Source organism: Xiphophorus couchianus, chromosome 13 (assembly GCF_001444195.1).
Source record: "Xiphophorus couchianus chromosome 13, X_couchianus-1.0, whole genome shotgun sequence".
NCBI classification, from domain to species: Eukaryota; Metazoa; Chordata; class Actinopteri; order Cyprinodontiformes; family Poeciliidae; genus Xiphophorus; species Xiphophorus couchianus.
Window position 1 is genome coordinate 23819125 of NC_040240.1, and position 22931 is coordinate 23842055.

Here is a 22931-nt window from a genome sequence, read left to right on the forward strand (position 1 = left end):
TATGTTTATATTTGCACATTTAGACCCATTTAACTTCTTGTCAGTCACATAATTCTCTTGGAGTCCAATTTTCAGTTTGGCATTGGAACGTATTTGTGTCCAGTCATATCTTCTCCAGCAAGAAAGTCATAAAACGACTGAAAACCTTCAGGATCGTCTCGGTTAAACTACAATGCATTCAAAATAGATAAAGAGCCAGAACTTACAGGAGAGACTACATATACCTGGAAACATCTTTGGTTCCCCCAAGAGGAACATTTTATTGAAGGTTAAAATCAAACCTTTTCTAATACATTGTCTCAAACAAGACCCAAAGCAGCCATGTTTTTGTAATGTGGGAGAAAGCACAGGGAGAATATATAAACTCCATGGAGACAAAAGTAGGTCAGAATTCGAACCCAGGACCTTTTTTTTCTACCAACTGTCCCACCCTGTAGTCTTCCTTTTTTTTAGATTTTCAAATTAAATGAGCTAAATTGCTAGAAAAGCTCCATTTTACACAAAATGACAGAATCAGAGCACACCAGCAGATAATACAATAGTAACATTCATCTTGTTTTGTTTAGTAGCTTACATCTGAAATAACCACAAGATGGGAAGCTTATGCTCATGAAAGGAATCTTAAATTGAGCATAAATAGCCTTTAAATGTGGGATCTATGGATGCTTTTAATATCCGTGTGGCTTTTTTTTCTTCTTGCATGTCAATGATGGTAAAAATTATTTCTAATTAATGCCTTTTAGACACTTGGATGGTTCATTGAGGCTATCTAAATTAATCTCAGGCCCGAGTTATTGTCTGGTAACATTTCCAGAGGCCGTAATGAGTTGTCAAAACATTACGCATGCAATGATTAGAGGATAAAAGATTCCCATGTTGAATATTCATGTGTTGTTATACGTTGACATGGAGTGCAGACGCAAACAGATGTTTTCATGACAACCTGTGTAAATGTGTGCAGGGGAGTGTCAGGCTGAGAGGAGAGTTTTATGAACCTGGGCAGCTGGTGAGACACAGATTCCAAGCCTTCGCAGGACCTAGAAGCATGTATTGATTTTTGACAATGCATTCAACAAAGTAGAAAATAACAGAATAAATCACCTGACCGCCCTTCATCACAGTAGAGCGCTGATGCCATGTTTAGAAACGGAGAGAGGGAGGAAACATCAATATGTGTCCCCAGCCTTTTGCTTGATCTGCTCTGAAGACGCGGCCCGTTACCAGGCGTCACACGTTGATCAGATTTTCTATTTAAATGATCCTGTTGTTCTACATGATTATTTTTTTATTTTGCTGAAACTGCATGGGTCACATTTACCAGCTAACATAAAGCCAGGCTCATGGGTTGCTTTAATCTGATTTGCTAACATATCAGTTTCAATTTTAAGAGCCACACACCAGCGCAGCCCAGTAACCCAGAGGCATCAGGGGAGGAAATGGTTGAGTTATTATCAGGGCGAAGGTTCATATTGTCTTTACCTGGGAAATATGTTGAGCTGCTTTCTCTACTAAACCGGTAGAGAAAACAGCCGGTTTGGTAGAGACACATTGATAAAGTGTCTTAATCAATGTTTTTATATGTATTTGTGATTTAATGATTTGCTTCCTGCTTACTTGACCTGTTTTAACATAAATTATGTGCTCATAATGTTAATTATTTACCTACTAATTAAAGTGTTTAGTATAGTTTGCAATGTTACGATCACAAACTTCTCTGCAAATTTGAATCCCTTTGGTGTGAAGTATTAAAGCGTGTTAGGACTTCTCCCTCAAAATCCACATTTTGTTCACTATTTACAACATCCAGTTATCTGGAAATGTTTGTTTTTTCCCTTAAGATCATAAAATATATTGGTTTTTCTCCCTTAAATGTGTTTGAGCAGCGTTTCAAAATAAGTGACAAGATTATCACATGTATAAAACTGATTTTACTTGCAGCTGAGAATAAGCTTATACAATGTAAATCTAATGGTTTAACTCTGTGTTATGTGTCCTATCTATTAGGCAGATATTATTGGAATAGCAGCTTTACCTTTCTTCTTACATTATAACCAATAATCACAATAAGCTGAACTTAACTGTTTAACTATGATATTGTGTGTATTTAGATTGATATTCCTATGCATTTCTTAATATTATGCTGAGTCTACAGTTGTGAATTGGCATCATTTAATGTATTTCCAGACTGTCACAAAAATCACGTGTGGGTTTTAGTCATTATTAGAATGTGTTGCAGTGTTAGTACTAGAAAAATAGTGCAAATAAATAAATATATAGCCAGGCTTCCCACCTGTCGGTGAGCTCTGTTTGTTTTAACCTAACTGCTGTGCTGATGGAAAACCTCAGGCTGAGGTAAAGAGTCGAAGCTGCTCGATTGGATGCAACGTCACGAAAAGCATCATGGACAGATTCTCCTGACGTCTTTAAGCCTCCAGATCAATCAAAAGCCCATTCAGCCGCTGTTTTTTTTTTTTTTTCATCCTTTCTGCTCTCTGACTCTTTAGCCATACTTCTTCATTTGTCCATCTCACCCTGCATTTGTTACATAATTTAATTACAGCTTTGTCTCGTTTCTATCAATTTCTCATGTCTTTTATTAGCGTTCTTAGTGCCGTACCCTCATGTCGAGACAATTTCTGCATGTGCTTTTCTATTACAGAGCAACTCTGAAGTCACCTAAATAGAGGCTTAACGGGAAGGACTATAAGATGCAATAATAAAATATTTGATAATAAATTCAAGCAGTAGTGGGAATGTATATTTAAAAAAACTGAAATTCTTTCCTAGTTGCAGATAGATGGGACAGATGGTGCCATTCTTCTTATGACACTGATTCTCTTTACCACACTCTAGAATTTAATTATCTCCAGTAATTACAAGTCTCCACCTTGGCTCTGTCACTCATCTTGACAAGAGCCTCACAATAGCAGTTCTGGCTTATTTTAAGTCCATTCCCGGGAACAAGATTGAAATGTTTCCTCTCCATCCATGACGGCTCGCTGTCCTGTCACTTCGGCAGACGTTTCAGTCAGCGAGGTGGAGCCAACCGTCTGGACTCTGGCAGTTCTTATATAAGAACTCGACAAGATTGAAATATTTACAACCCCATGATGAAACAGGGGCCAATCTGCACAGCAGGCAGTAGCTTTGACGTGTCATTGATGCTGGTATCAAAGAAGTGATACATGACACGCAGCACAAAGCCAGAGGCGAGGTTCTGATGTCGAACTCTGACCAGAGTCAGAGCTGCAGGTGATTGACAAGCTCACATCAGAGAGGAAAATTCAGCCGTCTTTTCCAAAATACCAGTGCAGCACAGAGCAGAATTAAGAAAAAACCCCAAAATGACTAGGATGAGGAAGGTTTTATCATCTCATTCTGGATTGGATGAAATGTGACTCCATCAATAAACCGTCCAATTTAAACTACTTATCAGCAAGCTGACAGGCATATTGACTGAGAGTCAAAGTTCCTATAGAGTACCAATCTTTTAGTGATTATCTCTGTAACTGCTCCAATGGTGCAGTTACATGTGAACATCATTGAATTAGGATACCATTTGAAAAGGTGATTTATTTATGTCATTTAATTAATAAACTCACAAATAGCTTCTTCTTTACACACAGAGTGGTCTACTTCTGCTGTTTACGTCTGTTTGATGCTTAAAGTAGATCAAAATTCAAATGCTGAATCAGCGCAATTCTAAAAATATTTTTAATACACAAATACTCTGTTCATGTTATGACCCACACAATAATGCATAAGGATGCTGCTGTATCCCAGTATAATCATGGAAGGTTTAGTGAAAGTTAAAAGTTTGGTGAAAAAGAGTAAGCAGGAAATAACAGATATAAAGACCTTTAATGAGAAGCAGAGCTTGAAAATTTATTAAATCATCATAATTATGAGAATAAATGAGAATTTTGCTGAATTAACAAGAGACTGGGGGTCATTTTAACAAGCTGTTCAACCATAAAAATTATCATTTTGATTTTTTTTATATAGACAGTCATCCAGGTGACATTTGCTATGACCTGAGCTGTGTGGATTAATAATGATCCAGGGTTGTAGACGTCATGTCTGTATGAGATGATAAATGCACAGTTCATGTAGAGGGCATTACCTTATTACTATAAATAATAAATATACTGAAGTGGTTCCTTCAATTACAAGTTTGTTTCTGACAGAAAGGCCAGATGGGCATCTCTTAAAATAAAAGGAAACAAGGTAAAAGGAGCATGAACTCTAGGAAAATTTGAGATGTTTTTAATTCAATTTTATTGCATGTTAAAAGCATTTCTACTGTTTGTCAGTGGTTCACTATGCCAAAAGTACCAATACTGGCTCTAGTAACCACTGGTTCATTGTCAAAAGGAAGACGAGACGCCACAGCTGATGATGCTGTGGGGTTGAAGGTCATTATTAAACCAATAGACGCTTCATTAAGGCCTCAGCAGAACCAAGGCTTATCGCCTCCATGTCACACCGCAGTGATGCACAAAGAGACGCAACCAAGTTATCAGCGCTGACTGTACAGGATATGGACGTACGTTTGTATCAAAAAAACATTTCTATTGGTCTGATGTAACATTCTACTTTTAAGATTTTCATCAAGAATTATCAAAATTAAGCTTTTATTATATCTATTCTATGCTTTAAATGTTTGAGTTTTTAAATTAAATGAGTGAAATAAAAACAGCAACTTTTTGAGGATATTCTAATTTATTGCGACGCAGCTGTATTTTTGAGACACCAGATGGTAGCTGTTCTTCTTGCAGAGATGAGACAGCCTGTTGGAAATGTGCTTCCACACACCTGAATGACTCGGATTAATCAAAGTAAAATCCTCTTATTTGAAGGAACTATTTGCCCACACTTTATATCAACATGTAGGGAAACCAGGCTCTGCAGATGCCACTTGTTATATGTTCTTCATCAAATATGAAAAGATTATTGAGGATACAGAGAAGTGTGCATGAATATAAAGCAATCATCTCATCTCTAGTGGCTAGTTTTAGCTCAGGAACTCTAAATATATGAGATCTAGAGAACATTATTCATACATTTGTGTCATCGCATTTGCATTACTGTAATGCTGTTTTTACCAGTCAGGACAGATAATCAGTTTCAGGTCTGGGAGCTGTGCCTGGTTTACACGGCAAGAATTTTAAATTGTCGTCCGGTTTTCAAACCCTGACTCACCTCACACACGTTAATAAAAAATCCCAGATATAACAGGTTTTTGTCATACAATACGATGTCCAGTCGCATGGAAACAGCACAACACACACACAAACCGATTTCACACACATACATTCACCTATCAGACGCCAAATTTCACAGAACTCGACATGAGTTCAGCTTAGACAAGCATGGCTAACTGGGAAGAAGCAACGGCGATAGTTTGTGAACTATTTTCAACAGAGAAAAAGGACAGTAGAAGTTGTCTCTGTCCACTGGACTTTCCGGTGCGCAGTGGTATTTGTTTTGTCTTTATTTTGGATTCCCCTCCGTGTTTCCGTCACGTTCAACAGGTCATGTTCTTGTTCGTCCTCAGAGGAAACCACACCCTGTGAAATCGAATCAGGATAATCCAGCATGTTGAATATCCACGATTTTAGATAGAAGAGATCACAAAGTACATTACATGCAGACCAGATCTCTCTCAACACACCACACCCTGCAGAAATCTCTCTGAAGATTATTTTAAGAGCCATCCCGATAATCAGGGCATTCTTAAGATTGTCAGAAAATTGGCATAAAGGTTTTGCTGTGTGAACCAGGCATATGGGCTTTTCCCTTTGTGGGTCTTAATGGTGGAGTAGTTTGCCCTGCAGCTTTACTTTTCTGGCTGGAGGATTTCTAAAGACCAGCTGAGAACTGTTTTGTTTTCTCAGGCTTTTATGTCATGATTTTATTGTCTTTGTTATGCTTCTTTTTTCACTATGTGCATTTTGGTTGTGATTTTTGTTGTACAGCTCTTTTTGACTTTGATTCAACAAAATGTGCTTTATAAGTTAACTTTACTAACTTACTGGAGGAGTTACTTTGTGCTTAAAAAAATTCTTTGTTCAACTGTGACACTTCCAGAAGAACAGGTCACTTTTAGAGGAGCAGGTCATGTTTGCACAAAGAAAACAAACCCAAACTGGACTGACAGAAATAACAGCAGCATTTTTTCCTTTTTGCTCTGGAGTGTTCCTGTGTTCCCTTGAAGGTCAGCACTGTGAAGACTGTTTGCTGCTGGCAGACAGCTGAACTGGATGTGAGAAAGCAAGCATTTATTTTGTCCCTGGGAGCAAAGCACTGTTATTTGGTCATTGTACTTCACTTTTAAACAATCTTTTGTTTTAAAATATGTTTCATTTGGCTTAATAGATTTTTGTTTATTGCAAATACATATTGTTTAGGGGCCTTTTGAGATCTTAAGATGTAAAGGGCATTATAAATAAAATGAATTATTTAATTTATTAGCAAAAGAGAAAACAGCAGGAATACCAATAATGATCTCATTCAAGATTTTCCCTTCACTATGAGATTAGGTAACTGCAGTGAAAATAAAAAAATTTTGTTAGTCCATTTTTTTAAAAAACACAGGGTCCAAATAAGAGTACACTGTAAATATTTGGTGGTACAATGAGGCATTTTTTAAGTGTTATTGCAATATGGCATTCAATTTCCAAAATTTTATTTCTGTTGTAATAATTATATTGAAACTTTGTTGGTGCATTTTTGGCATTTCACAACTTTTATACCCTAAAATGATAGTAAAAGTTTAATATTTACTATATTCATTCATTGGTTTTGTAAGTTGGTTGTAAAGCTTAACTTGTATATTTCTTGTGCCTTTTTATGCAGTCTTATCTGTTTGCGTTGTTGTTTTTTGTGATGATAATAATAATACATCAGTTTAGTATTAGTCGAAATCATGCAATATTCCTTGATTTGTTCTTTGAATTCAAGCTGAAAGCTAATGCAAAGTAAAGAAAGTATAAACACATGAAACTGATAACCTTTTCCTCTTTCTCCCCATCTCTTCCTTCTTTCCTCCTTTCTCAACTCTTTTACACAAACTGTTTTGGTTTTTTTTGCCTTTTTTCTTCTCTGCCACTTTTTTGGATTTTGGACCATCTGGGTTCTTATCGCCACGGTTTCTCTTCCCCTCTTTGCTCTCACCTTCTTCCCATTTTCTGCGACGCCAGCCAAGCCCAAGAACTCGGCCAAAGCCGTGACGGTCCAGGCTGGCAGCAAGTCGGTGATGGTGGCCCACTGCGAGGCGGCGGACGGGAAACCGGCCGCCACCATCAAGTGGCTGGCGTCGGTTGGTGGCAACCACTCAACCACCTCTACGAACGGGCCGGACGGCACAGTGACGGTTCGGAGTGAGTACAGGCTGGTCCCGACGGCGGAGGACAACGGCAGAGAGGTGACCTGTCTGGTCGACCAGAAGACCCAGGACCGGCCGTGGACTGAGGTTCTGAAGCTCTCAGTGGAGTGTAAGTTATGTAAAACAAACACTCATGTTGAGTCTTCACAGAGGCAGAAAACACACACAGATCAGTGCTGGACTTGACAAGAAGTTTGAATCAGTCGTATGTAGGGTGAAAATAAGTTATTGCAATATATTTAAATTAGAAATGCACCAATCCACTTTTTTCACTTCCGAACTGATATCTTTTAAGTTGTAAAAACGTGACAGATTGTTCAGTTATTTTTTTAGCAAAACATTCACAGTGAATCACATTGACATTCAAACTGCCCACCAGACTGTTGGTAGCAATGACAGAATACACATAAACAAAAACCATATACAAGTTATGTCTTCATGCAGCAGCATAGGAAGGAAATGCTTCCCACTAAACACCCTGCTCATCTTTAATAGGATGTTAGAGGCCAATTCAGCATAAATAGAAGTGAGACATGTGTGATAAACATGTGCTGCATAAATACATGGGAAACAGAATGCAACCATGCATATATGAAGAATGCATGGTTGCAAAAACATGAAGGGCAGAATGTCCCAAAGCTCAGATTGATTTTAAATTTAACACATTTAACACAGAAACCTTAAAACACCAGGAGCAACCAGACACAACCATCACAAAAGCTGCACCAATATTTAAAAAGTTAAACCGCATCCGTCTGTAAAACAATTAACAGGACCGCACTATGAAAGGTGTCAAAAATGATCCATTTATTTATTGTAATTAAGCACAACTTTCACTTCCAGACCCTCCCACCGTCACCATCGACGGCTACGACCACAACTGGTACGTTGGTCGCTCTGACGCGGTTCTGTTCTGCCATGCCACGGCCAACCCTGAGCCCACCACCATCACCTGGACAACGTAAGTAGCACACACACCACATCTTTACAGCACAGATTAACCTGTAAAGTTTAGCAAATGGACAACAAACGGGTCTGTCCTCGTATTAATCCCGTTCTATCTTCCTGTTTGGTCGTTTCCAGGGCTTCGGGTTCGCTGCCGGACACGGTGGTGGTGGAGCAAAACAAGCTGACGGTGAGGAAGGTGGACGACGCCGTCAACACCACCTTCACCTGCGAGGTCAAGAACAAGCACGGCGCCAGCAGAAAAACGCTCACCACGTTCGTCATCGGTGAGTCCAAACAAAACCACCCAAACACACAAAGACGCCGTAAACGCCAAACCCCACATCTGCATTTTCTGCAGCACAACTTGATGCAGAAAAACTTTTAATACTCAACATGTCCTCAACCCTCCTCCACCACTTACACACACCTGCACACATGCATGCAGATTTCATTTTTGGAAACTCGCACATGCTGGGATCAGAGCTGATCTGACCGCTGTGGGGGTTCTGATCTGTTTGCTGCTCGCTGTCAGCAGGGGCCGGCGGAGGCTTTTGATTGGCCATTTCCCCACAGCAGGGCCAAATTACACGATAAGGGCCAATACTTGTAACTTTTAAAATGAAATCTATGTGCTGAAGTTTAGTCTGTGCAGCCAGAACTCAGCTGGAGGTGATTAACTGTGAAGGAGGCTGTTATCGGACTGCCTTGGCCCTGCGGTGGACGCTCCGGTGTTGGGATTGTTTCGGGATTTCTAAATTTTTCCAAAGGGTTCAAGTTGGTGTGAGCCAGTTTGCAGAGGTTTGCTTTTCTTTCTTACCCTTTCCCCACCCTCCCTCCTCCTATGCAGCAACAAGTACATTTACTAACACTTTCCTAAAGTTCTTCATCTCCTCTTTCCTTTCCTGTCTCATGACGTTTCTGGAAGTTGGGTTGGTTTTGCTCTTGGGGTTTGACCGTTGCTGTCTTGGTCGGGACTTTCTTTCACATACTGATCAAACACGTCCACAAACTGAAACTCTCCATGATGAAGGTGTCAGAAGTTGTTGATTTCTCCTCGATTTGTTTTCAGTGTTGCACTTAACAGCTTCTCTATTGGTGAAAATCCTTTTCTTTGTCAGAGGAAATAGATGGATTATCACTATATTGAGCTTCACAACAAGACATGATTAAAACTAACATATTCTCTTTAACCAAATGACAGCGAGGAAGCTACATTTAGAAAATCCGTGGGAAATCTGAGCTGCAGATTTGAATTGTTTTTTTGCAGAAAACAAAGCTCCCTTTCAGCCGGGCGGTGTGCTGGGTGTGTGGGAGGTTCGGAAGTGGCTTAGCCGCTCCTGTTCTCGCTGGAAGCACAGCATTGTGACCGACTCAGAGTATCACCAAGTCAATGCTTTCCTCTTCCAGCACATCTCAACAAAATCCCTTTCAGACACATGTAAAACCCCCGCTCAGTCCATACACAGGCTCGCCCAACACTTTCAGGGCCTTGCAGAAACAGTTTTCATCTTTTTGTATCTGAGATCAAGGCCGAGCTTTGTGATTCATCCTCCTCTGTGCTGAATGTGTCGTCTGTGTTTCATGGCTTCTGTTACAGTAAGTAGATGGTATAAAGTGAACTCTGTTAAAGAAGGTGAGTACCAGAGGCGGTGGGTTGACCCAGCGCTTTGTGTGAGTGAAGATGATAAAAGGAACTGTTGGAGTAAGAATAACTTGATTTGTGCTGAAGTCAACGCTGTGGCATGTTTCTGTATACAGGCGCTTCTGAAAAGATTTTCTTCTGCACACCAACTAGTTAACTGCCTTTCTGTGCTATGATTATGCAGTAACATTAGACATTGTCCATGTAGAGGTAGATAAAAGAGATTAGTTTATCCTTCTTCTTTGGATGTAATGCACAACTGAATGACTGCTCGCTTCACGTTTGGGGAAAATTCTTCACTGTCATCTTATTTTAAAAGTTCAAACAGGAAGTGAAAAATAAAACATTTGGTCCCACTTCGCAAAAACAACTAGCATTATTTAATAACTACTGAATAATTAATAAACCTGTTATTAATCAAGCTCTCACATCCTTCTAGACAACTGCACAGTAGCTTTTAATTGCATGTAATGAGATGAAATAATGAATCACAGCAGCTCATTAAAGTAGCTTAGAGGCTGTGAAGACCTTTGATTGCTGCTGTGTAATGTGAGCGAACATTAAATGTTTATTTAGCAGCTGAAAGATGCACAGCACTTGTAGATATTGTGTTCATGTACAAGTAAACAGACCTGGTTAGTCTTATGGCATTAGTAGTAAAGCACCAATCATGGCTTTGAATTTTCCTGTTTTATTCAGTCTTTAAATGCATCAACGATGAGAATCAGATTGACGGTTAGGAATTTATTTGGTGCATAAATGTTGGTACTGTTGTTTGCTCTTTATTTTCTGTTGGATTTTCTGGTCTCATGGTTTTGCTTTTGAGTTTATCCCAATATCCAGATTTGAATAATCTGCCAGTACTGATATTTTCTGACCCAGGATGCATTCACTTAAGCATTTGATTTTGTTTTGTTTATTTTTTTCTTGGTTTTGTATATTTTCACATTAAAAACACCCATCACCAATAATAGCTCTATTGCTACATGTTGTGCTGATTTATTCAGCTGTATTTATATTTTCCCGATGGATAAGAATGTAATTGGTTTGAATAATCATCCAGAAACTGGTTTCTGGTTCCTGCTGCATCGTTAACGTTCCTTGTTTCTGGGTGAGCTGGTGAATTCCAGCTGCAGTGATGATCTTTATGGGTATTGTGAGCCGTCCCACCATTCTGATTCATATTCATCATTTTTTGCATTGGCTCAGGAGAAGTCCCAGCAGTCCAGATGGCCGGTCTGCCACTGGTAGTGAGTCACAGTGAGAACGCATCATTGGTTTCACCTTTCCAAAGGATCAGCAGCATAAGGCTGAGTGACTCATTCAGACCCACCAACAGTTCAGCCACTAAATGCATGAAGGAAGCATCTTGTTGATGACACACACTTTAGTCCTTCATGTCAGGTTTCTTGGATACAACTTCTATTTCTTTCTTTCTATGCTCAGTTAAACACAACAGAGAAATGCTGGAGCAATGAAGCAGCACTTTGGTATTTTCTTTATTTTATATGTATTTTGTTGACATAACAACCAATCACAAGATTTTCTTTTCTTAACAACCATCAAAGTATCACCAGATTCATCTGCTTGCTTAGTCCAATCACAGCAACCACTTTATATCTAATGTGATGCGTTCAGATGCAGAACATTCGGTTTCACTGTCAGCCTTCTACAGAAGCAGAAAAATTAATAGTCGTGTATTTGGAATATATTGTTTTTCATGTCTTTTATGAAAAAATGACTCACCTGGTTATGAGAAAGGAGAAAATAACAGTTGAGGATGCACTGGCTGTTGAGGTTCCTGTTCTGGAAACTGAAAGAGGTAAAGAATAATCTTTGCAATCCAGTTCTGTACAATAGCAACTAATTCTGATGTCCCCCAACCAAATTTATTTCTATACATTCCAGTTCTGTTCAGAATTAATCCAATTATAATATTATATAGAGCAGAGGTGTTCAACGTACAGTTTGGGATTCCTTTTTTGGCCATACGAATCATTTAGTGTGCAGGAAGTTGATGCAGATCTACTTTTTAATAAAAATTAGTGTGAAATTTTCACTGGGAACTAAAAAACTGCCAAAGTTGGAATCACAAACTCATTTTCTCTCAAGTTCCTCAGATTATCAAAGACTTTTACTTTAAAGCTGACTTGGCTAAATAAAGCAAGACATTTTAAGGGTAAATCTGCATGTAATTGATCCATTTTTGTAGAAATTACACTATTTATTTGTTTGTGCATTTAGTTCCTTGCCAAACAGGTAAAAATATACAGTACAGACCAAATGTTTGGACACAACTGTGTGTCCAAACTTTTGGTCTGTACTGTATATATATAAATTTTTTAAATAATATCATTTTTGTGACCCACAACTACCTTTTTGAACAATTTGGACACTCCTGATGTAGAGTCACATTTGGTAAATCAGTAATTGCAAAAAGAAAGAAGAAAGTTAAAGGACTGAAAAAGGAATAGGATTACATCAAAGTCTGATTTGGAATAAAACTCTCATCCCAAATAACCCAAAATGTCCTGGACACCCTGAGGATGCAGCGATGACTTGTTGCAGACTGTTGGGCCGAATTCATCCGAGTTTTATTCAATCCCAAGCAGCTTTCACTGGGATTACGCTTTACGGTCGCAGTTAGACCCTCTTTGCAGGAATTGTCCAAATCTCCTTTTTGGGTGTTTAACCTGCTCTTCATCTTCTGTATCTGAACTTTCCAAATACTCTCTCTTTCTTCCAACTAATCACACCTAAATGGAAACCAGAACCTCTTTGTTAGCCTTCTTCATGACAATTAATAAGACAAACTAATTCAGATGATTTATTAAAACGAAAGGACACGACTTAAACAATGTGAGTCAGATGGATTGTAGATATCATTAAGGGTCTGAGAATGAAATCATAAGTGTGTCCTATCTTATTTCTGGCGCTGAGTGACCGCTAGCAGAAATTGTTGAACCTTTTTACCTCACATCCTTTCTGCTGCTTCAACTTCTGAGACACAACGTTGTTTTTAGAATGGTGCTTTTTCCGAGGTCGGGCACCATGAATGTATCGAGCCAATTACCTCAACAGAAGACACGCTTCGGATGAGGGAGAAAATCATTACCATTGACCCTTGGACAAACACACTCGCCTGCTTTAAAGGTCAGAGTGGTTATCTGCTGCCGTTGAAGCCGCAAATGAGTAAAATGTGGCTTTAGCACGCCTAAAAGCTGCTGAATGTCGGATCAGGAAGTGACTTTATGTGGGTTTTTGTTTTGGAGCTAGCATCCTGAAAAGCGTTTTGATATTTTAAACTATTCCTTAGACTGAAGCATCTTTTCAGCACAAGATGAACAAAGTTGTTTATGAAATCACTGAACTAAAATGTTTAAAAGTTTAGATAAGAATACACTTTTAAAACCACTGTTATCTAAATCTCAAAAACATTATCGCACCTTGTATTTGGCCAATGACGGCACAGGACCTTACACTTTGCTAGTGTAAGGTCAGTTTTTCTAAATTACTTTCTTGAACAGCTAAGGGAGGAGATTGATCTGATCTTTTCACACCGTACTGCTACAACATGGTCACACTTTTAACAAATATATAATTTTTTTTTTTTTTAAATAAAAGTTGATCTGTAGTAGACGCTGCTACGATCCGTTAGCAGTTCCTCTTTGTTCTGTTGCATGCTCGATGGAAGCCTCACGCCATCTGCCATTTCTGCTGCCGTCAAGGAGCCATCACAACTCACAACCCCACACTCACACACACATGCACACCCCCACTCCCACCCACAAACCCCCATCAGACCGCAGAGCAGCACAGTAAGACGGGGCTGATGAGAAAGAAGGCTGGAAAATGGTTGTGGAAGGAGAAGTGGGTCTGAAGGAGGGATTTGATGGCACTGGGAGGCATTTTCAGAGGCCTAATAAAATGACTCTCACTCACCTCCATATTGTCCATCTCTCTCATCTATGCTGAGCTCTCAGGAGTAAGTGCCTCTGTAATGCAACAAGAAATGTTAGTGTTTTTGCTGACAGGAGTGAAATGTACCCTCCTCCCTCCTGTTCTGCACAAACACCCCCCACCTCCCTCCACACCCCATCCGACAACGTCTGCATCATGCCAGCTATGCATGGCTCGCTTGGTTTCCACGGCGCCAGCTGGATCTGCCCAGGGCAGCATGCACATAAGAGTGGAAGAGGTTGTTGGCAGGGGAAAATAAAATAAAACGATTGGAGTGGAGGACAGGAGGGAGTGGTGGTGGGCAGCGGGATGAAGACGGTGATTGCAGAGGAGCTGAAAACCGAGATAAAGGCGAGTGTTTGTGTGAGGGGCGGGGGCGGGTGGAGGGGGAGATGGAGAGGTTCAAACGCAGGGAGCAGCAGGAGGAGAGTGGACGAAGGGTTTCTCTAAAAACCATGATGACTTCTGGTCGAGTTCGTAAGAGTGAGCTGGCAGGAGGCTGTGACCCTCTCTGTCCTCCACCTCTCTGGCCGTCACTCCACCCTCTACCCCCTCCCCTGCACAAGAAAAGCCTTTTATGGGGGAGTCCAGCTGGCATGAGGCTGGCGGCTGTGTTGCCGCACACATGCATTCACCCCCTTATACACACTCAACGCACAGCCGCATCGAGATGGACGAGTGGAAAAGCATTTCCTGGATCGCCTGCAGCAACTGAGATACATGTCCACTGGAAAGACACATACTCACTTTGAAGACACACAGACACTCTGTGCTTCACACCCGAACACACACGCACACACACACACAAGCTGAACCATGCAGAACTGTCCATGAAATAATCAGATGATGTAGCCATGGGGAGGAAATTCTGGCTCCGACTCTGTGCCACAAAGCCACAGCTAACCTCAGCACTGGCCAAATCAAACAAACCATGGAGAGGAGGAAAAGAGAAGGTAGTATTTATTTTACACAAATAAAGTCAAGTCACTAGCTGTGTTTCCATTATCATATAATTGCTCAAATTGGAAATAAGAAAGTAAATTTGCTCAATTGAACAGGACAGTTTTGAAAATAAGTTTTTGGATATAAAGTTTTTGTGCTAGGATGGGGAGGTTAAAATTAGTGTGGGTTGCAAAACTGCAACAGAAACACTTTTTTTTTGCATCACACGAGTCGTAATCAACAAACGGATGTTACTACTGGCTGAGAAGACGACAGGAAGTGGTAGGAGGATTATGGCGCTGCATGTTTCTTAGTGACTTATCGCGTGAATAACCTTATTCACATGTGAATTGTGTTTGCCCATCATGTGAAATAGAGTAAAAAATTAATCAAGCTTTATCTATCTGCCATGTGTTTAGTTGCAAAACGCAAGAGTGTTTCTCCAAGGTCACCAAAACAAATTTAAAGGTGGTTGCCATGCATGCCCTGTAGAGCCCATTAATAAACACTCATACATTCCAGATGTATCGCTACTATAAATGAGTAAATTAGTTCGGGTGGTGATGAATAATAAAAACTAGATGTAAAACACTGCCACAGACACCGGGCTTATAGCAGCAAGTGGGAGGAAGCTGTAATTCAGTCCAAAGGTTTGCCTTTTACACTGTGGGTATCGTTTGCCTGATGGCAGCATTTTTGAAGAATTTATGAAGCGGCTGAGCGTTCTTGATGATGTTCGCTGCTGTGCTCTGCAGCGGTTTGGGAAGATATCTTGGAAAGAAGGGAGGGAAACGCCAATGATCTTTTCAACAGTTCTAACTTTTCTCTGCCGGGCCTTTTTATCTGACATTCTGCAACTGAGAAACCACACAGACAAACAGAACAGAGTCGACCACACCTCTGTAGAAAGCCCTCAGGATGCTGCTGGAAGGAGGCTTATTTCAACCTCCTTCAGAAGAACAGTCTTTTCTGGTCTCCCTCTTTGTTTGCTGAGATGTTGTTGAGCCAGATTAGATCTTGATTTTCTCACCAAGGAGCCTGAATCTCTTCACACTTTGTGGGATCAGCACTTATGCCGAGAGGAGCATCCTCATTCCGTGTCCAATGAAAGTTGACGTTCGTCTGCTTCATTTGGGCTACTTGGCACCAGATTGTTCATCACAAACTCTCAACTTCTGTGTTCAACTTTTTTTCTTGTTGATCCTTGACATTGATTTCTTGTTTCCACTAATCAATCTTACCACTAACATATGGTGCATAAATATATTTAATTTAGTTGTAAAATTCCTTGTAAAACTCAATTATAGTTTTTGTGTAAATAACATGCATTTTTACAAAAGGGAAACAGAATAATGATCAGCCAAGTTTTTTGTGATTCCCACAGTTGAGGAAATTAGGGCAACATTTTTTCCTACTTTTGATCGCTTCATTTGGAGAAATGTTTTCTGATTTCAAAACTTTGGCTGAATTGGTGTTTGTAATTCCAGTCTCCAGTGTGGCAGCAGACTCAGAGACATTTGATTTTGCACAAGTTCGTTCGCAATTAAGTTTAAAATTTAGATTTTGCGGTGTAATGAGGAAAAAACATCACAAAATATTTCTAAAGTAGCCCCACAAAATCAGCAATTTGATTCTGAAATTCTGGAGGGATTTAAGGACACTGGTTTTAACTTTTGTGCAATTGCTTCAATTGATAAGTACGTTATGCAATGTATTAATTTTATAGTTGATATTGAACTGATATTCCATAAAAACCTATAGAAATGTGGAAACAACGATAAAGCTTCAGTCATAACAAAAGTAAATATAGCATTTCCATTGCTTTCTTCAAGCTGTGTTTAAACATATGGAATGAAGAAAATTATGACAATCATGCTGGGATGATGACTGTGATTTCAAATCAGTGTAATTTCCTGACTAATTATCTAGAAAGACAGGAAATGAATCCTAAACTGTCTCTGAACTCTGGATTCTTTCACATGTAAAACTGAGACAGAAGCTCAGCTAATTACAGCTGCAGCTCTCTGTGGCTTCCTGCTTCACCGTTGCTACGGTAACAGACAGTAAAACAGCCTGTTTAGGCTTCTCATCTAATCTTTAGGTCATGATTAAGCTGATTCAGTTTCCTCTTGTGTGGGTCCCTGATCATAAAAGTGTAGCATCGGGTGCAGCACCATGGCCTCCTGCGGATCGTCGCCTTTACATCCTGCAACGTTTAGTTTATCCTGTGGAATATTCATGCTCAAACTTAAGCTGTTTTACAAAAGAGAAATATGAATTAATTAGAGAAAGCTTTGTTTACCTAATTTCTGTCTCGGTGGGGATCTCCCCTTCAGACCTATTATGTTATTTGTTTATTCTAAGCCTTTATCACAGTGTGAAAGATCCTGCTGTTTCTTTTTTCCTACACATTATTATCGCTGTCTGTGCTGGCGCTCACAGATTTCTATTAAGTTTCTTTACATCAAACTTTTAGAGCAAAATGTGCTGAACGGTGCTGCTGAACAGCAGGAAGTGTTTGTGGTTATTAATATACACCTGGAAGTGCCATTATTTTTAACGGTTCTGGTCAAATTAGGATGTTGGTTGTCATTTTAAGCTGCAGGAATATATTCTCATGTTGTATTTTCACAACAACTGGGCAAAATGTCTTCTGGCAGAAGTGAGATGATGTCAAAGATAACTGCAATACATTCATAAAGGGAAGAAGCTCTGACATAATCAATAAAAAGCAACTCATTAAAAGAGTCTGACCTCACAGCTGATGGACTAGAGCAGAGCAGAGAGGAACAGTTGGGGTCAAACTTTATTTTTAATAGGATTAAAATGATTAGAAATCATTTTAATCTGTGTAATGATGAAAAAAAATGTTGATTAATCATCAAAATTTCCTGGAACAGTATTTTATTGCATTGAAATATTTTTATAATATTGAGCAGCCCTAATTTAAATTGATGAATAATTTTGGGGCTTAACTGTTTTTTCTCTGCTGCACTTAAAAAATTAAGCAAAGTAACCATGTGGGACTTCTGATTACTGCGGTTAGTATTCAGAGGATGGCTAGAGATCCCCCCGGTTTTATTTGACATGTTTTCTGTTTAAATAATGAAACTTGTCAGGAAATTGCTAAAGTTTGAAGGCAACAATGTCTGAAAGTGATGGCAAAATTGTTTTTGCAACTCACTGCACAAAGCAAATGTCTGTAAAATTTAAAGATTACTTTATGAATAATTTGGGAACTAACTGTATGAATCCCTTAATAGTTTCTTCATCTTCTGAGGGTCTTTTTGCAGGAATGCATGGCTCAAGTACCTTTGTTTTGTCTCAAAAAAATAGAACTTCTGACTCAGAAGCTCCATGTATGCAGAAAGAAGGACATCTGACTGAAACTTTCAGGAATCACATGGAGTTGTCGGTTGCTGGCCTCCATGTGACCGTTGGTGCTGTGACCACGCAGGGGGAACATCTGTTAGGGAGATAAGAGCTGAGGCGAGGGCCTCCAGGCTGCAGCTTATCGCACCCACAGACATGAGGGGAATACAGAAGCCCACATCGGAAAGGGGCATGAAGTGGTCCACGTGGGGAGATTTGAGTTTCAGGAGGTCAGCAGGTGGAGGACAGGAGTAACTTCAGTCTTTTTCTCGTTCTCATAGCAGAACGACTGCATGGTCAGTTCATCACCAGAAACAGCAGCACCAGCCAGTGAGAGTCTTTACAGGTTGAGAGGAAGATTAATACAGTTTAATCAGTTATTGACCTGAAGTTGGAACAGGTAAAAATATAAAAAAATAAGTGACAAAAAAATGGACTAACATTTATGCATGTATTGTTATTGCTTTTGTTTAAAATTGGAAACACAAATTAATGTAGTAAAAATATTCATTATATTCAAAAGTTAAACTATCACAGCTTTTTTTGTGAACATGTCTAAATTCAGTAGCATAAGTAGCACAGATTACACATAACATGTCTACTGCTCACAAGGACCACAGTTGCAGCTTTTCTGCATGTCACTCCAAGAACATGGAGCACATGCCCAATAACACCATTATTCAATCTAATGCAACACTATGCAAACTTTCTGTCTGCGATGGTGAAGATTCACCTATTTCTGGATGCCAAGTGTTTGAAACTGGAAGTAAAACTGAAGGCAAAATGTTTTCTGATTTTATTTATTTATTTATTTGAGATAATAAACTTGGGTGACCTGAGAGTATTGATCATTAAATGATCAGTTTGTATTTAAATCTGACAAAAAAAAAAATCCTTGATGGCAATGTTCAGGCAAGAAATATCTCCTGCTGTATTGCAGGTGAAAGCAGTGATTTTCAAACTCCTAATCCCAATATACAATAATTATATTGTGCACTATTCACAAAAGAAAACACATATTGAGTGACACCCATATATGTTAACTTTTTAAAATCTTTTTATACTTTAGTAATGAAAATCATTCCATGCTGATTTTTGATACATCAGACTTCATTAAAATTGCTTCTCATGACTGCAAAGTCTTTGCTTCAGTTTCAATTTTTTTTTACTTTGTTTTATAAAATTTATTTTAAAAAGATACTTAAAAAAACAAAGTGAAAAATGAGGAAGCTGATTTTTTTTTTCCCAATGGGAAGTAATTTTTTTCTTTTATAGTTTTCAAATTACATTTGTATGAAGACTAATTACTCCAACGTGATGCTGCCATGCGTGTCTGGTGTGGAAGCAATTAAAGTGTGATTTAATTGTTGTCGGTGTTTACTTTAGATGAAAATGAGAATAATTATTATTTTAAAATAGTTTGATATAAAACCAACAAAATTTGTAAGAACCAAGACAACTAATTTGTGAAATAGTAATAATTTTTTTTATCCTTTTTTGATGAAGCAGAACTTTTCATGAAATCATTTTTTTTTTTATTTGTCTTACTTTTGGTGATTCAGAAGAATATCACAAGTCTGCAAGTAAATGTGAAAATTAACTTTTTCACATTCAGAAAAATTTACTTCAGAATTAACTATTCATGAAGTAACAGAAAAATGAAAGGCAAAGTTTGAGGTTACAAGTCTCAAAAATGAAACCTTTTTAGATTTAGTCCTTTAGTTACTTAAGATACATCAAAATAACTCCTTGTATTATTTTCAGAGCATAAGGTTTGGAAAAGTGTAACAACCAAATTAGCATAATTCACAGAGAGGAGTCATCCTTTTTATGGAACTTAAACACAAAATGTGTTGGAAATTAAGGAGTTTTGAAGAGCCTGGTCCCACAGAATAAAGTGGAATTGTTTCCCTTTGCTTGGTTGATTATTTCCTGGGAAGAGAGCCAGGCGCTGGTGTCACATTCTAGCAGCCAGAAGTGGTTCTCTTCACAAAACACTGAATGCATTGTGGTGAGATGAGAAGAGTTTCTTTCTTAAGTTGCAGATACAGACAAGACACATCGTCCCTTTTTTAAAATTGCTATTAGCATTTCTGTTTCCTTCACTGGAAGACACAATGCGTATTTTTGAGGAATCAGTTTATGTGCTCTGCCTGGGTGAATCCGTCAAAGCAAATGGGACAAATTACTAAGCAGGGTAAAAATATAACATTGACATATAGAGCAGCAACTTAAATGTCTTCTGTTAAAACAAGGCAGGTGTTCAAATAAAATGAGGAACAACCATAATCTCAAAGGAAGAATGTTTCTGTAAGAAAGGAAAACTATCTCACCTGAATTAACTGAGATTAAGCTACATGTTTTGGAAAATTGAGCTTAAAGGAGAAATCCAGGCCTTATTATGACCTGAGCTGAGCTGCAGATGTACTTTAAATGGAACATCTCTGACAGCTCAGAGTAACTTATCATCTTCTAATCAAAGTCCTTGATGACCATCAGTGTGAAAAGAGCTACAAAACCAAGATCAAAGGTCAACTTTAAACTTGCTGAATATAAAAATAGAAGGTCTCAAAAATACAGCAGACTGTAAAACAACTAAAGAATAAAATCTAGAAATTTGAATATGGACTTCTTGATAGAAAATATGCAGAAGCCCCAGAAATGCAAGTTGTGGTTTTGTTTTAATTCAAACCAAATAAACGTGAAATGACACAACCAGAGCGCATAATATCTTTTAAAAATGAGTCCTGTGGTTCTCCATTGTTAGTTACTATAGAAACCTTATGATCCTACACGTTCGATGCTTTGTGTTTCCTGTCAACATAAATTCCATGAATTCCGTTTTGATTCATTAGTTCATGATTGTGAATGTAATGTAGCATTCATTTTGACAGATTCTCCACAGTGAAATTGTCTCCCGTGGAGACAGGAAAGAACGAGTGAAGGTGGATCAGACGAAACACTAACGACTGCCTGATCCCATAACTGAATGTGAAATTTGGAATAAAGGGTCATAAACTGAACAGTAGTGACATTTTTATGTAATTTTCTTCCTGATAGAGATTCAACTTGTTGTTTTTAACATAAGCCATTTTAAAGATGATCTAATTGGTGTTAGTGTATAGATTAACACTTTCTCTACATGCAACATCTATTCCCACATTTCCAATAGAAGTACAGATGCTTTGAAGTTTACATCAAAATCAACGGAGAACATCGTGATTTTAGAGTTTACATGTTTAATTTAACAAATTGGGCATCATATCATATTACATAAAGACTTCTCTTCTCCAAACATGGAGCTTTGGATATGTTATCCAATATAAAAAAGCAATATATTCCTAACTTGTCCCATTTTCACCGAGTAAATGTCACATTTTAAACTTTATTTTTTTATATTTGGCAGCTGTCTCATATGTTTCTTAGGATTTTGGGCTCTTAAAGCCCAACTTCATTGATTCCAGCATGTTAGATTTTAGTGCTGTGTATTTGCTGTACAGTCTATGAATAAAACTTTTTCTGTTGTGTAACACATTTCACTTGTTGCACTGAAAATTTGTTGAGTTTTTGTTTATTTTTCTGGTCGATGAAATTGATTTCTACATGAGGTTGCCGGCCAGTTTTGAAGTTGCCAGTTAGGTATTGATGTTATTTTTGTGGGCATTGAAAACCACTGGGAGCCTTATAGTTTGGATTCGCTGCTGTTTCTACAGAAACTGCTCAAATAGAACTGTGCTGCACTTGATGCTTGTTTTAGACAATTTTAAAATCAGAGTTTGATTTTGGACTCTGTGCATGTTTTCTCTACGTTCAGCTGCCCCTAGCTGGAGAGAGTTGAATGATTGGTATATGGTATTAATATTTTAAAGACAAATACCGGGCTCTCTGTGCTCTGTGGTTTAAATATTTCACATTTGGAGGCTGTGCAGTTCAAACATCAAGATTTCAAGATTTTTCTTTTTTCTGTTTATTCATCAACTACAAAAGAAATATGAGCTCACTGATAGAGCCGAGCCAAGCCACGGCACCGCTGGTTTCAATCAGGGTGAGGCGGTATGTGGGTGACCCTGAGATGCATAAACGAGAACATGCTTACATGCTCATGATGTACTGTTCTTGTATCCCCTGGGATGCCTTCCTTTTCTTCATTTCTCTCCATTTTCTCCACTGCTTTTCTTCCATCCAAGGCCAAACTTCCTCTGCTGCCATGCTTCAGGCAGAATTACATGTCATAGAATGCTTCACTAAAGCATATAGAAAAGATTGCATTCTGCACATTAGAAACATCCTATAGAGCCTACTGCACTTACAAATATATGGGTTTATGTGGTACAGATACTGTACATTTGTGGTGCAATTTGCATGCAACAAACACACTTTATGTGCAGATTTCTGTTGTACGAGCGTTTTGACATTGGACCCATGCACAAGCTAGTTCCTCAGTTAAATTACAGGGTCAGATGCTGGTACCTGTAGCTAAAGCTTGGCAAGGGAGCGGTTCATGATTACCTCTGTGCTTTTGCTGCCGCTGCTGCTGCATTCTTTTTCAATGTTAAAGACCCTGGGCCACTGTTGTTCTTTCTTTATTTCACCGCATCCCACTTGGAGACACGTCAGGTGAAGGGAAGAGGCAAACAGATTTTTGCACAAAAACAAATAAGCAGATATGGTGCATGCAGA

The 22931-nt window shown here is 38.7% G+C and overlaps 1 protein-coding gene across 3 annotated transcripts in view; it reads left to right on the top strand.

Moving 5' to 3' along the window:
• pvrl2l (PVR cell adhesion molecule related 2 like) overlaps nt 1-22931 on the top strand; it is a 318757-nt gene that overhangs the window by 155442 nt on the left and 140384 nt on the right. For all 3 annotated transcript variants that reach the window (XM_028035766.1, XM_028035767.1, XM_028035765.1), the window contains exons 4-6: nt 7203-7496; nt 8231-8348; nt 8471-8619. In XM_028035766.1, the coding sequence (XP_027891567.1) occupies nt 7203-7496; nt 8231-8348; nt 8471-8619 (561 nt within the window). The remainder of the gene's footprint in view (nt 1-7202; nt 7497-8230; nt 8349-8470; nt 8620-22931) is intronic.